Genomic DNA, 16,134 nt, shown 5'->3' on the forward strand with positions numbered 1-16,134 from the left:
AAGGGGTACGCTAGTCCATCACAGGATTGGCGCACACACACACACACACACACACACACACACTCGGAGCAATTTAGGGTTCCCAGTTCACGTGAACTGCATGTCTTCGGACTGTGGGAGGAAACCAGAGCATCTGGAGGGAACCCACACACTCATGGGACGAACACGCAAACTCCAAAATGAACTGGATTCAAACCTGTACCCAAACAGCCCAGGCACTGAGAGGCAGCAGTGCTACCCGCTGCACCATCATGCCACCCCGATATCTAACATCACAATATGGAAATGAGACAAAGTTCGCAATAGTAGCAGTGTCATATAATCCACATGGACTGAAGTGTAGCTTGTATTTGCCTATATATGTGAGGAAAAGACTATTAGACACAAAGTGTGTATATATTTGCCTGATTTATTGCATCACATTGTTCCGAACTGTTCTTCTTCCAGCATTAACACATCTTCGAGAATGTTTGCAAAACACTGAGAAAACTTCAATAAGCACATATGATATTAATAGTTACAGAAAAAAACACACACCTAACTTTTGCAATAAAGTACATATTCCATTGTCAAATATTCACTTTTCCACTGATTGCTGGGAAGAATTCACAAGGGGGGGGAGGGTGACATTGAGTAGCTACAGGTGCAGGAGCGCCACCCTGCAGCCGCAGTGCATCGTAACCGAACAGAGCGCTCCTCGAGACGCCGCGAGTTTCACACTCTCTCTGCTGCTGTTTACTCAGCTCGTGCTGCTTCGAGCACGGAAAGAGAAGAAATGATCGGACACAGGATGCGGAACACAGACGGCGCTACGCAGAAGAGGAGGAACTAAAGCACAGTGTCCACTCACACAAAAAAATCGACTGAAACACGTCACCGGCTGGCTGTCCGGGAGCACCGGTCCCCTGCGGGGAGGAGGGAGGGAGCGCAGGTGGCCTTGGTTCCGCTTCCGTGCCCCCGGTAAGGCTCCACGCTGGCTTTGCTGGCGAGTCCTTGGGTGGGGTGGGGTGGGGGGGGAGGTCCAGGGTTTCGTTTCCGGGTGCGGCCCTCACCCCCCTCCCTCATACAAACATCTCCTTGTTGATCCACATGAGGCTCCGCGTCTCGTTGGGCTTGCACTCGTAGTCGATGCTGGCAAAGCTGTTGCCCCACTGGCAGTGGTCCCGCTTGTGGTAGTTGTAGTACTTCACCTGCCACACGGTCTCAAAGAGGCCCGCCTCTGTGAACTGAGGAGTCAATCAGCACGAGACGGAGAGAGGCCTGGTCAGAGCGCGGCGCCCGTGGAAATCCTGCGCACCGCTCCCTCGAGTGTGTTCGCCGAGAAAACGGCAGCGCGGCAACAATTAAAAGCGCAGCCCTTCATCGGGTGCTTCAGATGATGTGGCGACACGGTCAAAAGAGCACAGTGAAGCAAAGTACAGATATTTTTTGTGCCGGGCAACATTTTGGAAGCTAGCACCCACTGCGTTTGTATGTACGTGCGTCCGGAAACTAAACGCTTTTTCTGGTTACACACGTCCGTTCGCCACAACGGGTTCCAAGGAAACACTTGTTGTTGTCCCCTCTACTGAAAGACGTCTCGCTCGTGTCGTTTACTGATGGATCCTCTACAGTCGATCAGTATTGTGCAGGAGTAACATAATAAATGCTAATGATACCTGTACTAGGATATAAAATATAAAAATGGACTTACCACAGAAACTCTGGTTCCTCTGAGGATCCAGTGTGATGAAAATGATGGAGGGATCGCTGGATGGAATGTAACTGAAGGATTACTGCTATCCGTCCGTCCGTGTGAACCGCTCGTCCCGGACGGGGCACGGGGAACCGGAGCCTAACCCGGCACACAGGGCGTAAGGCCGGAGGGGGAGGGGACACACCCAGGACGGGACGCCGGTCCGTCACAAGGCACCCCAAGCGGGCCTCGAAATACCAGACCCCACCGAAGAGCAGGATCCGGACCGACCCACCGTGCCACCGCACCCCCATGATTACTGCAATAAGTCAATGAATTTACCATGGTAGTAGTGGAATGAACACACACACACAGACCTCACACAACAAGGTTCGTTTGTTTCTGGAAATCACCTTCATGCAAATTTCATTTCTGTCCAGGGTCAGCTTACCATTATTCTTCAGTGAGAAAAATACCAGTTCCCAGACACAAAATATGTTGAATTTCATTAATACACCAAAATAAAAGGTATTTCCATGCATGACAATGATATCACCAGCATATTGTATAGTATTTGCAATAAAACTTATTTCTAAGGGGTGGCGCGGTGCTGCAGCAGGCTTGGCCGGGTCCCGCCCTCTGGTGGGTCTGGGGTTCGAGTCCCTGTGTTGCTGGGTTAGGCTCCAGCTTGCCGTGACCCCCCTCGGAACGAACGGTTTCAGCCAGTGTGTGTGTGTGTGAGTGAGTTGTTTCTAAGTTATAATTTGTCATATTCAGGGTATTCAGAATTATAACTACCTTTGGGGGACCCCCTCAGACTACAAGTGGTTTTTTTTTTTTTTTGGTGGAGGGGAGTCTTTTAAATTTTAGCAAATTGCCTCTCAAATTCTTCTCGGATCCGCCCCACTCCAAAATGAATTTTTCAAAGTTGGAATGTCTGCACAAACTTCTTTTATCCCAAATGGGAGGGGGGACCGAGCAATATTGTCTGCTAGAATTTTGCGTTACAATGAGCCCTTCAGTGCTACAGTTGATTGAACTCATTCACAGCTGATGTAACAGCTGAGTTTGCTGCACCTGATCTCACTCTGTGTGTGTCTGTGTGTGTGTCTGTGTGTGTGTGTGTGTATGTGTGTGTGTGTGGGGAGGGCGGGGGCTTTTCCCAAGGGGAGAGCTTGTCAATAATTTGGTCAATAACTTTATCCTGGAGCCACAGAAGGTGGGGGGGGGGGGGGGGGGGGGTAGCAAACTTCCACCAGGACCCTCGCACTCTGCCCTGATGGATGGTGAACACACACACGTAGCGTCCCTAATTCCGGAACACACAGTCACGTGAATGAGAAGTGCTGTGAAATGGATAGAAAACTGGGCGGTGGGAAGAGTTCTGTGTTGACAGAATGAGCTCCATCTGTCGTATTAATAACACACCGCAGTGCAGCACGTGACCGTACCCATGGATGGAGGAGAAACCAAACCCTGGTAGTAAAAGAGCTCCCCCCCCAACTTTGCCCAAGTCCGTTTCTGGACAACAGGCCCCCTGAGAGGTTTTTACCTGGATGTTGACCTGGACGGGCTGCCTCTCTCCGCTCTTGGTGTGTGTCACGCCCTCAGTGTCGTAGACCCCAGTGTAGACCACCGACTGGGGGTCTTTGGATTGCTGCTCCAAGGGGAAGGTCACCCCCCCTATGCTCATAGTGCTGTGAAGTGTAATAAACACACACAGAGCCACACTCGCGTTTGCCAGCGCACACCTCCACTTCCACAAAGGGTTTAAAATAGATTAAAATGTTCTTTAAGTAGGAGTCACCTGCCACCAAGGCTAAGTGGATCGGCGGCGCCGCAGCCTGTTCCCTGTTTGTAGCCCATCCGCTTTGAAGACACACCGTCACACACATCGTACAGCGCCGAGTGTCTCCGCCACCCGTTCGGTACATCACATCTCACGCTCGATACACTGTATTTCACACTCGAAACAATGTCTTTAAGACTCGATAAATTGTATTTAACACTCGATACCTTGTATTCAACGGTCGTTACACTGTATTTAACATTCGATAATGTATTTAACGCTCGTTACACTGTAATGTATCCCGCACTGCAAACACGGCGCTCGACTCCCTAAGGCGGAATCACGGGCTGCTGCTTTGAGGGTGTGGGGCACGCGCCCGACCGAGGCCGCGCGCTCTGCCGTGATTTCCCGCGCCGCACCCCCCCCGCCGCCCCACCACCAGCACCACCACCACCACCCAACAGCAGCAGCACCATCGCATCGACTAATCGTGCGCATTTCCGCACCGCATTTCTCACATTTTTCCGAAGCTGTTCGGGATTCCGTCATGTTTTACGCAAAACGCGTCTCCTTCCACAACGTGTGTGTGTGTCTGTGTGTGCGTGCTGGGCGTGGAGATGGAGGGGGGGGGGGGGGTACTGCAGAACACACCTTTTCAAAGAGCAGTGACTGTTTTTTTTTTTTTTTTAAATGAAACATTAAAGAGCCGCTCACGGTCGCACCTTCACACGCACTTTGACCAGCCCGCGGCACGCGATCATTTTCTGCATTATCGATTTCTGCTCATATCACTTTGTTAGTCCAGGGCTGGAGACGCGTGGGAGGCCGCAGACAAGCTGGACACGGTGGACACCCCGACACAGCGGCACAGCTCGAACACACCGAAATAGCGAACCACACACACACACACACACACACACACGCTCCGGCGTCTCGCGACACTTACGTGGCCTCCGCCGCGCCCGGTTTCATGACCACCTCGACGCGGTACTTGGAGCCCGTGAGCAGCTTGATGGTGCGGTTCTGCCCGAAGCGGGACCCGTCCACCTTGAAGAAGACGGGCCCGTTGTTGGGCTGGACCTTGAGGGACACGCTGATCTTGATGAGCTGCGGGACTCCGTCGCCCATGATGATGGTCGCTGTCCAGCACGGCTCCTGGCTGAAGGAGGAGGAGGAGGAGGAGGAGATGGAGGTGGAGATGGAGGGAGGAGGCGCAGGGCGGCAGTCTCGAGCTCGACCACTCTGGCTGTCGGGAGGAGGGATGTTACGACGAACCCCCCCGCGGCAGGAAAACGCTGGGAAACATGGCCGAGGGACGTTCAAAACGCAGTCTCACGTCTCTGTGGTCATAATCCTCCCGTGTGACAAAGAGATAATCCACCCCCCCCCCCACGCAGAGGGATCCTGTAGAACATCAGACCATAGCGTAGTCACAAGAGGCGGGGGCTGCGCATTGCTCCATAGAGTCCACTGTACCGACCGCCCCCATCTCTTCTGCTCCTCCTGTGGTCATTTTTACTCCGGTACTGCCGTGTAGTACTGTAGTATTATGCGTGTACATGTCGAACCTTCCATTCACGTGTCACACTTACGTTACAGCTGCATTTCATCAGCCGGACTGTGTGGCGAGCGCGAATATTAAATATAATTAATATTGCATGATATGTCCCTTGTTGAGGACATTAAGAACGTTGCATAATCAGCGACACTTCAGTTCCAGGAAAACGGCCTTTTGGAGGCGCTGAAGGGATTGAGGTCAAAGGAGGTTTCCACTGTCCGGAGCGCTGGAAGCACACAGGGAATGACCACGCAGGGAATGACCACGCAGGGCATAACGACATTCAAAATCATCCCTTTAATCTGATGTATTTACAAACTGCTGCCTAATTGAGTGGGCACTCTCCAATTACAATTACACAATTACAAGTATGCAGTAACAATAACAATTACTAGTACAATACACATACAGTTACACTCTGCGACGTTCAAATTGTCACCAAGATCATTTGGAAACACGGTACCAGAGTAGGTAGAGCCCTAAGCGGGTTTTCACAGAGCTTCATTTCACAGAGCGGTTCTCGTGTTGTAATAAAATGCCCTTTTCTGCAACGCTTTTTGAAAAAAAAAAAAAAAAAAAATCTAATATTCATTCACGTGAAGAGCAATTTTGTGTTTCAGCTGCGCGATTCATACCCGCGAAAGACGCGCAGCGGCTCGATGTCTTTCCCCCAATGTGCCACCAGGGGGCGGTGCTGCTTCTCTCAGCGGCAGCCCGGGAAAAGTGCGAAGCGATGCAGGGGGTCCCACAGCTTAGAGCGGAGGTGCAGGCCTGTATCGTAGGGTTTGGGGGTTCCGCTTTTGGACCCCGATGTCATGGGTTCGAATCCCACCTCCAGCTGTAGTACCTTCGAACGAGGTCCTTACCCTAAAATTGCTGTGTAAAATTATCCTGTCTCTGTAAATGAGTAAAAATTGTAAGAAAAGCATCAGCTGAATTAACACATGTATTTGCAAAAATTTGCAAAAGACTCCAAAAACATTGTTGTTAATTTGGAGGGATGTGACTGCTGAGGTAGCGCGATTTCAATCTTAAAGACACTTTGGGTGAATAACTATGAAATACTGAAAGGTGCTCCACACTGCAAATACGCACTGTGACGCTTGTAGACCGAGAGCAAACCGGTGCTTAATGGACAAAATGGGATGAAACATTTCATGAGGGGCATCATATATTTGTTTTGCTCTTATTATGTGAACATTACTCTTTTTGACATGAATCATGTTTAGTCCTGAGCCAAATGGCCAATGTTTGATAGAGGCTTATGTAGTTATTTAGACAGTTGTGCTTTTTGTATCAATCTGCCACATCACAGATCTCAAACCTTCAGCTTTCAACTGTTACACAGCATGATATCCTTCTCCAGCGACCTTTCTCTTCATGCCCTGTGGCCACAATAGGATGGTCGTAGTCTTGTCATTTGAGCATCCAGGGGTAGCTTTGGTTAGATGTGCTCTAATACCCATGTGCTTGATCTCCAGGCCATCCACAGTGTACGCAGCATCCCCCACCAACATCATCTAGTCATCACCTGTCCTGATCCTTCACAGTCCAACTTTCCCATCCATACAGCGTTAGTGAGAACAGCATGGCTGTAAGGAGTTGCATCTCTGTGCGCAGTTTTGTCCGGTTCTTGAGAATTTCTTCTTCATGGCTGCTCTGCCAAGAGCAATTTGTCTTCCCATTTCTTGGCTGCTTGTCACCTTATTATTGACCGTTGATCCAAGTGGACTGAAGTTTTCGGCAGTTTCTCATTCTTCTCCACCAAGAGTGAAATGATCCAGTTTACCGCTTGTCAGCATCTTTGTCTTTTTCACGTTAAGGCGCAAGCCCGTTTTGAGACTATGTTCTTTGATCTTGTTGAAGAGAAGCTGCAAATTGTCTTTGTTGCCAGTGAACACTGTGGTATCAGCAGCACAGCGAAGGCTGTTGAGTCTTCTGTCTGTTTTCACACCTTCTTCTTAAAGGTGTACTGTCACTTTATGGGTCTCCCAGGCAATTAGTGTGAAATCTCTTTATTAAACCACAGCAATAATTAAATTAAAAAATAAAAGCTTGCGTTTGGTATTTTGAAACATTCAGTTTCGATTTAAACCGCATCTCTCCGTGGGTCTAGTGGTGTGAGTGAAGATGTCTTCTAATGAGACATGGTCACGAAAGAGTGATGAAGGCACCATATAGCTGGGACCATCTGTGAAGGTAGTGAAAATTCCTTAAAGAACAAAAAGAAACAAACATAATCAGAAAAGTTTCATTCATTTAAACCTTTCTTTTGCCTTAACTTGTGTTAACTGGACTGCACAGCTCCTCCATTGACTCAGGGAAACTGCTCAGTTGAGGCCCCTTATTTTACATAACTCTGTGCCTCCATTTTTTTTTTTTTTTTTTTTAAAGAAACCGGAAGGGAGTGAAACAAGCCTTACATAGAGCAACCACAACACAGTCTAAAAAGAGACATGTGTACATGTATGTGATAAGAGGCCTGGAGATGTTCGCTGAGCTCCGTCTGCGGGTTCGACTTCGCTTCTCGCCCCGCTGAGTGTTTTGGACAGATAAGCTCTGCTATCCGAGCACAGTTACAACGCAAGTAGAATGCGAGCACTGTTTTCTGCCCAGTGTGACCACAAAGAGGCTCTTCTGTGGTCCTTCTTATCTCAAAAGCTGCTGTGTCTTCATCAGCCAGATGTGTTCTGTCATAAATAAACAGAGCAATGCCCGTCAAAAGAATGAAGGCTGGTTTGAAGTGTGTAAAACATGCGTAAAGAAGGGAAGGGTCATGAAACCTGTGACGTGGCGCAGCCTCAGATCAGACCTCAGTGTCAAGAGAGCTGTGGCTAAGACACACACAAACACACCTGCACACGCATGCACGCACACGCCACAAGCACCTGTGTGTCGCGCCTTCTTTCTGCCCTGTGCGTGTGCAGACCCACAGACAACCGAGGGAGGGGGGAGGCTCTGCATCGCTACCCACCCTACAGCTCAGAGTAGCTGCATCTTTTCATTTGCGCATTTTCCTGGCACTTTAAGTCAAAAATTGTTTTATTGCACTTAGCTACGCCGTTAATTGCGGCGTCCCTCCCCTCGCACACATGGTCTGGGTCTGGGTGACCAAAGCTGGCTGACCTCCCGGTGTCAGGATTCGAGGAGTGGATGTGAAGAGAGGTGATGATGGGTAATCCTATTAAGGGTTCAACAGGAGTACCTGGAAAGGTGCCTGTGGGGCGGTGAGGTGAGGACTAAGAATGTGGAACCAGGTGCTTGGGAGGCCTGAAATTTCCCTGCAGAGAAAGTGCTGACACTTGCAGCCCGCATGCGAGCTGGGCACAGCTAAGAGGATGTCTGTGGGCACCGATGGCTGCGGCAGGGAACCAGTCCGGGGGGGAGGAGGGGTTAGTCAGGGGAGAGGAACAAGAGGAAGTGGATGAGACCTCGCCTCCTTCTCTCTGACATGTTCAGCTGAAGAGCCGTCCTCCTCCACACACTCGTTCGGCGAACGCAGCCGCTGCAGGACGAGCAGAACCTTGAGGGAGAACCGCGACACAGCGCGTATGGAGCCGCAGAAGATCAGAGAGGGTTACCTGGTCAAGAAGGTAAGACAGCTCATGATGGACGGGTGACAGCAAGCTCATTTCTCTCATTTTTACCATAAAGCACATGAATGGAATCTGGAAGACACAGATGACACAACAAATATATATATATATGAGTGTATACATATATTGTGTATTTACATACATACTGTAGGTGACCACAGCGACTACATCTGTGAAGCAACAGGGGAGCCTCGGCTTATTTTTAGCACAGAAATGAAAATAACTTCGTTTTCTGAAGCAAGATAATTCACCCGAAACAGTTCAAGGGGCTCCTGTTCCCCCTCCGTGTTGGGAAATCTGTGTGTCTCACTGATTATTTGTATCTGAAATGAGAAATTACCCCCCCGTGCACTCGACGTGACCTGAACTGCTTCAATATTCTGTACTCGCTGCACTCTTACTCTACTATAGTAGCACTGCAGTGATGACCTAAAGGTGTAGCTGTGCACACAGACACACAGACACATGGACACACAGTCACAGATGCTGAATAAATAAGGATATTAGGCAATCAGGATCTGGTCAGTAGTTTTGAGCTGAGCAACAACCCTTCTTGTTGGGAACCGTTCAAGAGACGGTTTTCTGCGCTTTGCAAAGAGTCACAGAATCGAACAGGACGCAAGTAGCAGTTTGGAGGCGGTTTGAAATGCACTGGGTATGAACGCAAGCCCAGGTTTTTTTTTTTTTCAACTGTGAGCTGTGTACTTCTGAGAAAAATAAGCAAAAACAAATCAGAAGAAAGTCATGCTTTGGGTTCTTGCATCTCGCTTCAGTGTGCTCACGCACACTCTGAGTCAATGCCGCTTCAGCGGTGGCCACACACCGCCCTGTGGGCGCTGGGCGTCGAGCGCTGGGAGTCGGGCTGCGCCTGGTAGAGCACAGCATCATCACATCAGGGTGGAAAATCAACTGGTCATCACCCTGTGACCGCATCACCAGACACTTGTTCACCTCACTGCAGAGCTCTGATCTCATGCTGACAGTTCGGCACCAGCGTTGGGCAAATGGGGCGGAGGGAAAAAGCCCAACATTTCAGGTTGGATGCACGGGTTTATGTCTTTTTTGGACATGAAAAATAGGACTATTAATTTTTTGTCTGACACTTTTCTCCAAAAGGACTTTCAGTGCTATTTACACTGATTGATCCATTCATGCATCGGGGTCATTTTACTGTATCAATTAATGCTACAGCAGGCGTGTAGCACTCGAACCCGGGTCTTCGAGCGAATTCCGTGACCACTTTGCCACCTGTCGTCGCGGCAAAGGACACGGGATCTTTGAAGAAGTCCGCTGCTGGTGGAACCTGCACTTTATTTGCATTTTGTCTGTGTGGAACTAATGCAGTATGAGTGGCGTGTTTGAGGAACACACGTGCCCTGAATGGAAGCGGAAACTTGGACAAAGTCCACATGAAATGAGCGCCCGAAGCTATATGATGAAACTTCCATTCGAGTGCTTGCCTCCTGAGCACATAAATACACCCAGATGATCTAAAAGGACATTTTTAGTTTTAACCTCCTCTGCCCTTTATTAGACCTGTAATTCTTTTCCGGTTCAGCTGCAGTTAGTCACAGTGAGAGTAATGAGTCACAGGAGGACTTGTTGGCGGGGCAGTGGGCGGCTGTGTTGGTGACGTGGGGGTTAAAGACTAAACCTTTGACCAAAAATTGTAATCTGTGCAAGTATTTTATTTCATAAAACGTGTACAAAGCAAGACATCAGTGTGGTTCAGTGCCGAACACGGAGCTTTAACGGTCAGTCAGTAGACCGCTCCTCCACTGACCTGTAACTGGACGTGGTCCATGTTCCAGCGCACGGTTCCTCTCTCCACAAGCACACTCCTTCACACGTGTTCCTACCTCCCACCCACAGGGGGCGGTGCTGAGCTCCTGGAAGGCAGTGTGGGTCGTGCTTTCCGACGATGGGCTGGACTTCTACAAGAAGAAGGCGGACAGCAGTCCCAAGGGCATGATCCCCCTGAAGGGGGCCACGCTAACCTGCCCCTGCCAGGACTTCCCCAAGAGGCCGGTCAGCATTGATGGAGCACCAGCATTTGGTGGAGATGATGCTGTAGCGTGAAGTAACGGTGGAAATGATGTTGTACAGTAATGGTCGAGACCATCGGGGGTCCAAGCCTGCTGAAAATGGCGGCGCTTCTGGTCTCGTTCGCATGGGAAAATGAAAGGAATTGAATAAGGCTGTTCTGGGTACCACCAGAAAGACAGGAAACTGCAAACTGAAAATGGGGAAGGTGCACCAAAATTAAACATTCCATTTCTGCTTCTGACATAATACTGATTTGCTTTACACTTCACCCACATTTTTACCACGCAGCTGGTGTTCAAGATCAGTGCGTCAAAAAACCAGGAGCACTTCTTCCAAGCCACCCACCTGGAGGACAGAGAAATGTGGGTGAAAGACATCAAGAGGACCATCACTTGTCTACAAGCGGGCAAGAAGTTCGCCAGGAAGTCCACAAGGAGATCCATACGACTGCCTGACACGGTGAACCTGAGGTACGACGCCATTTGTCCGCAGCGTTTGAAAATGCCAGTGGATAATTAAACTTTACAAAACGAACTTGTGTGTTCTGTCCAACCCAGAGCCATTGTCACGCCTCAGACATTTTATATCTCCCCTCACAGCGATCTGTACCTCCAGATGAAAGATCAGGAATCCGGTGTGAAAGAGCAGAAGCTGGAGAAGGAGAAACGAATCTTCAATCATTGCTTCACAGGTACACATTAATAGGCTTCCATTATGCGAAATAACTCAGATTCTGATCTGATTGGCTGACCGACCTAATTTCCCATCATCCATTTGTAGGAAGCACAGTCATTGATTGGCTGATCTCGAAAGCGAAGGCCAGGAACCGTCAGGAGGGCTTGATGCTGGCCACGGGCCTTCTGAATGAGGGCTTCCTGCAGCCGGCAGGGGACTTGTCCAAGGGAGCGGCTGAGGGAGGCGCCGAGTCTGTCCTCCTCGACCAGCCTGATGCCCTCTACTATTTTGTGAGTAGACCATCTGGAGGGGGCTCTGGGTGCAAAAAGAAACTAGGATGTAGACTCAAGAAGATCTCCTTTTATGGCAAACGAAAGGTGGAGTGGAGACAGAAAACACTGAATAAAGATTAAAGGGGGGGCAGTGCTCAGTGAGGGGTTTTTGAGAACTCTGACAGGTGTAGATTGTCAGCAGGATATGATGTGACACTCAAAGGCGAGACGGATGAAGCTCTGAAGAAAAGGTGTATCGTTGAGGAATAGTTTTGTTGTCTCAGGAACGGTTCAATTTCCTGATAAAACACTGAGTTACCTGATGAATGGTTGATGCGCATGACGAACGGTTGAGTTTTCTGGGCAACTTTTATGTTTCTGAAGGAATGCTTGTGTTTCCTGATGAAATTCGAGTGGCCTGATGGATGGTTGAATTATTTCATGAACACTTGAGTTTTCTGATGAATGGTTGAGTTGCCCAAGGAAGAGCTGAGTTCTTGCTGTAGTTGAGTTAATAATGTCACTTGCTGAGCTCTGGTTTGAAGCCTTTGACACAAGTGAGGTGCCTTCCAGGCGGACAGCGGGTTTTTCTGCGAGGGGTACTCGAGTGACGAGGACACGATCGTGAAGGAGGAGTTCCGAGGAGCCATTGTCAAACAGGGATGCTTGCTGAAACAGGTGAGGCACTACTCATCCTTCACTCTTCACCCGTCTTCCTTTTTCATCCTGAAGTACACCTTGGGAAGGGTGTGGGCTGCTCCCAAGGTGACCATTCACAGAGGGACACAGTCTAATTTGGATTCTAGCAGCACAGCAGTGGGAGCCAGAGCCTAACCCGGCAACACAGGGCGTAAAGCCGGAGGGGGAGGGGACACACCCAGGACGGGACGCCGGTCCGTCGCAAGGCACCCTAAGCGGGATTTGAACCCCAGATCCACCAGAGAGCAGGACCCAGTCCAACCCACTGTGCCACTGCACCCCCCATGCAGTGTAATACAGCTGTATTAAAATAAGAATTTTAACAGTGAGCCACAAAGTATCTCACTATAAAGAAGTGCTTTGACGTGTTTCTTGAGTCTTAAGTTTAGATCTTGAGGTTGTCCCTCAAAGAGGAAGTGAAAGCGTTTCTCACCATTTTGCTTGAGTGTGTGGGTGTTTTCAAATGAGTACCACGCATGTGTGTGCTTCTTACAGGGCCATCGAAGGAAGAACTGGAAGGTTAGGAAGTTCATCCTCAGAGATGACCCTGCGTACATTCACTACTACGACCCGGGCAAGGTACACGAGCCGTGTGTGGTGGTGGGCGGACGGGGGAACTGCTGCGTGGTGGGGAGAAGGTTACATCTGTTTTTTACTTGAGTTTTCTTCACTTCACATTTTTGTTTGCTAAAATTTCTCTGTTGCGAGAAGACTTTTAGCTGCATTTCCACTTGTCACCATTAGTTGGCAGCAAATCGGACTCAGATGTAATTACAGTATTTGTTTATCGCATGCTTTTTCCCAACGCAAATCACAGTATTAAGCCACACACATGTTACATGGATATATGTATATATATATTTTTTTTTTCTGGAACAATTCTACTTTTTCCACAAAGAAATAAATCCATCAACATCTGCTTATCTATAGAATCGCAGAACTGTAAAGACAGTGTGGTTTTTTAGGGGGTGCATCTACCTGGAGTTTCTGCCGGACCAATTTCATTCAGTGTATTCTTTATTAATTATAGATATATTTGGGAATTCTACAGAAACTACCAAGCAAGTAAACAGTTGTATGTTTCTATTATTATGCTTTTTTGATAATAAGGCAAGCTCAGGGACCAGACGTTGACAAAAGCTACACACACTTGTATGATGAGTCCAACCAGTCCTGTCACCAGTTCTATTTTTCCCTCAGTCGCAAATGAGACACAGTCGGTATTTAAGGTTAAACACTTTTAAATACTTTCTCCCTCTGCTGTCTTCTATCGCACTGCAGCTAACTTTCCACGGTTCATTCTCCTATGGCACCTCACGCAAATGATGGCCACAGCACTTTGTGTAAAAAGAAGAAACACAACACTTTAAACAGGAGGATGTGGACATTATGTGGTTTTTAATCTTTTGCAATTTTAAAGAACAAAATTCATGAATTAATTGAGGGACATTTGTCTTATTCAGCCTTTACTGACTGTGAAAAGTGGTTAGACAATTTAAGCTACGAGGAGAGTTCTATCTTCAATTATATTTGAGTTAAAGTCCACGTGTACATGAGGAAGCAGGGGCCGTAGTGGTTAGAGCCATCACCTTATAACCCAATGATCTTGCTATGAGCCCCCCCTTGATCAAGGTACTCACCCTGAACTCACCCAGTAAAAATTACCCACCAGTTTGAATGGGTAAATCAGTGGAGGTGAGTCCTCCCATTGTAATTTACCTTGGAGAAGAAACGTCTCATAACTAACAGTAAATAATAATGGTCACAAATCTGCACATTTTACTCACAAGTGGTTTTTATACAGTTCAATGTTTTATTGCATTTGGACAGCTGGATATTCCCCAGCTCTAGGGTACAACTACAGCATTCCTTCAGGGATGTTAAAGGGAGCCTGAGGTCCCCATATCTCTCACAGTCTCTTTTTCTGTCTCCCAGGGGGAGATCAACCCCTTGGGTTCCATCCACCTGCGGGGTTCAGTGGTGACAGCTGTGGAGCACATCCCTGACGGTGAGCCAATGGCCTGCTGGACTCGTACTGTGCTGTCCCCTCCCACCCCACCATACTGTGCCCTTATCATCCTTCTCCTGTACTAACAACACTATATGTGCCCCATACTGTTTTTATCTTGTACCTTCTAGCACCAGTCCCATACTGCAGCGTCCCCATACATTGACACTCTCCAAAGCAACTTACAATTATTTACTTATGTATAGGGTCGAGTCATTTTACTGGAGTAATTTAGGGTAAGTACCTTGCTCAACCCATCCTGGATGTGTCCCCTTCCCCTCCAGCCTTGCGCTCTGTGTTGCCGCGACCCCGCTCGGAACAAGTGGTTTTAGACGGCGTGTGTGCGTCTACCTTGCTCAAGGGTACTACAGCTGGGGGTGGGATTCAAACTTGTGACCTTTGGGTTCAAAGGCAGGAGCTGTAACCTCTACACCACTGTACTGACCTCACACCCTGCATCCTGTACCGTACCGTCTCTGTCCCAAAGACCAAAGTCCTCACTTACTGTTTCGCTCTGCAGCGAAGAAGCATGACGTGGAGGGGAACCTCTTTGAGATCATCACGTCCGACGACACACACTACTTCCTGCAAGCCGCCACAGCGGAGGAGCGCAAGGAGTGGATCCGCTCCATCCATACCGTGGCCAAGTCTGGCAAATAGGGCCCCGGGGGGCCAGGGACCCCGAGAGCAGGAATCGAGGAGCCACCAGCAGTAGACATCTCAGCGCCATGGCGGAGCGAGGCTCCTGCTGCATGGCTCAACTACTTCTACTTCTGCAATGTTATTTCTGCTCTCGATAATTTCAGCTCATGTCCCACAAGCTGCAGGGAGGTGCTTTAATCAGTCCATGGAAACTGTGTTTTCTTTAATTCATCATATGCAGGGTCTTCCTCTGCTCTTATGTTCCACGTGAGCACCTCGCCGTTGTTATTGTTCATGATGAGATCTCACTGGAAACACGGTGACGGAACGTGGGTCAATCTGCTAAATTTACCCTCTTCTCTAGTTTCCATTAAATAGTGTGTGAACACAGCGAAACATCCGTGATGACAGCTCACTCCAGGCAGCATTAAATATCTTGTGCTTTTCTCAGCATCTTTCCTCTTTCCGCTGGCGGGAAGCGGCTTCGGGAGGGGGGGGGGGGTGTTGGTGCAGCCGTGGACCCCAAGGGAGCAGGTCAATTCTGTTCTCTGTTGGCCGCGGGTTCGACTTATTGAAGAGTTCCATTAACAGCTGGACATTTGGGGAGGCATTTCTTCTTCTTGAATTATACACACACACACACACACACACACACACACACAATACACGCAAAGTAGAATCACCAGTTCACCTGAAAGGCATGCCTGTGATGTGTGTGTGTGCTATATTGTTCTGCTGCATAACTGAGAGACTGTAGGGAGTTCAGTGAAGTGTATCTCACTGTAAGCCACCTTGAACACATCACCATGGCAAAGAGTGTGTGAGAAATGTAAATGCATTTAGGTACTTGCGTTACGCTAGATGCTTTTCTCCAAGACGACTAACAGTGTTAAGCACCTGAAATTATTTTAGCCATTCATTCAGCTGAGTCATTTTTACTGGAACGATTTAAGGTAAATACCATGCTCAACGGTACTACAGCTGGGGCTGATCTGAATATGTGACCTGTGAGTCTGAACACTGCAGCTCTAACCGCCATGCTCCCACAGATACACACACACGCTTACACACACGCATGAATATAGACATGCACATGTATTTTTACACTGTATGTGTATATATTATACTTCTACGTATGCGTATGTTTATATATAAACACGTATACACGCACACA

General features: G+C 48.6%; 2 protein-coding genes across 3 annotated transcripts; one reads left to right on the top strand and one right to left on the bottom strand.

The window, feature by feature from the left end:
- Positions 1-404: 404 nt before the first annotated feature.
- Positions 405-5,165, bottom strand: cnrip1b (cannabinoid receptor interacting protein 1b). 2 transcript variants are annotated; one of them, XM_018739983.2, is made up of 3 exons: positions 4,411-5,165; positions 3,228-3,372; positions 405-1,226 (listed from the first exon to the last, which is right to left on the bottom strand). In XM_018739983.2, exons 1-3 carry the CDS (start codon positions 4,590-4,592, stop codon positions 1,062-1,064), a joined length of 492 nt encoding a protein of 163 aa, XP_018595499.2. In that variant the 5' UTR covers positions 4,593-5,165; the 3' UTR covers positions 405-1,061. The 2 variants fall into 2 exon arrangements, with proteins under 2 accessions (XP_018595499.2, XP_018595498.2); XM_018739982.2 differs by lacking the exon at positions 405-1,226 and having other exon boundaries at positions 2,361-3,372.
- A 3,321-nt stretch (positions 5,166-8,486) lies between these two features.
- On the top strand, positions 8,487-15,381 carry plek (pleckstrin). Its single transcript, XM_018739981.1, has 9 exons — positions 8,487-8,615; positions 10,491-10,646; positions 10,953-11,134; positions 11,264-11,355; positions 11,445-11,629; positions 12,185-12,289; positions 12,806-12,889; positions 14,246-14,318; positions 14,839-15,381. Exons 1-9 carry the CDS (start codon positions 8,574-8,576, stop codon positions 14,976-14,978), a joined length of 1,059 nt encoding a protein of 352 aa, XP_018595497.1. The 5' UTR covers positions 8,487-8,573; the 3' UTR covers positions 14,979-15,381.
- Positions 15,382-16,134: the final 753 nt, after the last annotated feature.

The sequence above is a fragment of the Scleropages formosus genome, chromosome 4 (genome assembly GCF_900964775.1).
Source record: "Scleropages formosus chromosome 4, fSclFor1.1, whole genome shotgun sequence".
Taxonomy (NCBI): Eukaryota; Metazoa; Chordata; class Actinopteri; order Osteoglossiformes; family Osteoglossidae; genus Scleropages; species Scleropages formosus.

What these genes read in the sequence shown, in the direction of transcription:
- plek (XM_018739981.1), top strand. Translation starts at nt 8,574, where the DNA reads ATGGAGCCGCAGAAGATCAGAGAGGGTTACCTGGTCAAGAAG. An exon ending in AGGACTTCCCCAAGAGGCCG is followed by an intron (nt 10,647 to 10,952) that starts GTCAGCATTGAT and finishes TTTACCACGCAG; the next exon opens with CTGGTGTTCAAGATCAGTGC. An exon ending in ACTACTACGACCCGGGCAAG is followed by an intron (nt 12,890 to 14,245) that starts GTACACGAGCCG and finishes TCTGTCTCCCAG; the next exon opens with GGGGAGATCAACCCCTTGGG.
- cnrip1b (XM_018739982.2), bottom strand. Translation starts at nt 4,592, where the DNA reads ATGGGCGACGGAGTCCCGCAGCTCATCAAGATCAGCGTGTCCCTCAAG. An exon ending in CCGGGCGCGGCGGAGGCCAC is followed by an intron (nt 3,373 to 4,410) that starts GTAAGTGTCGCG and finishes TACACTTCACAG; the next exon opens with CACTATGAGCATAGGGGGGG.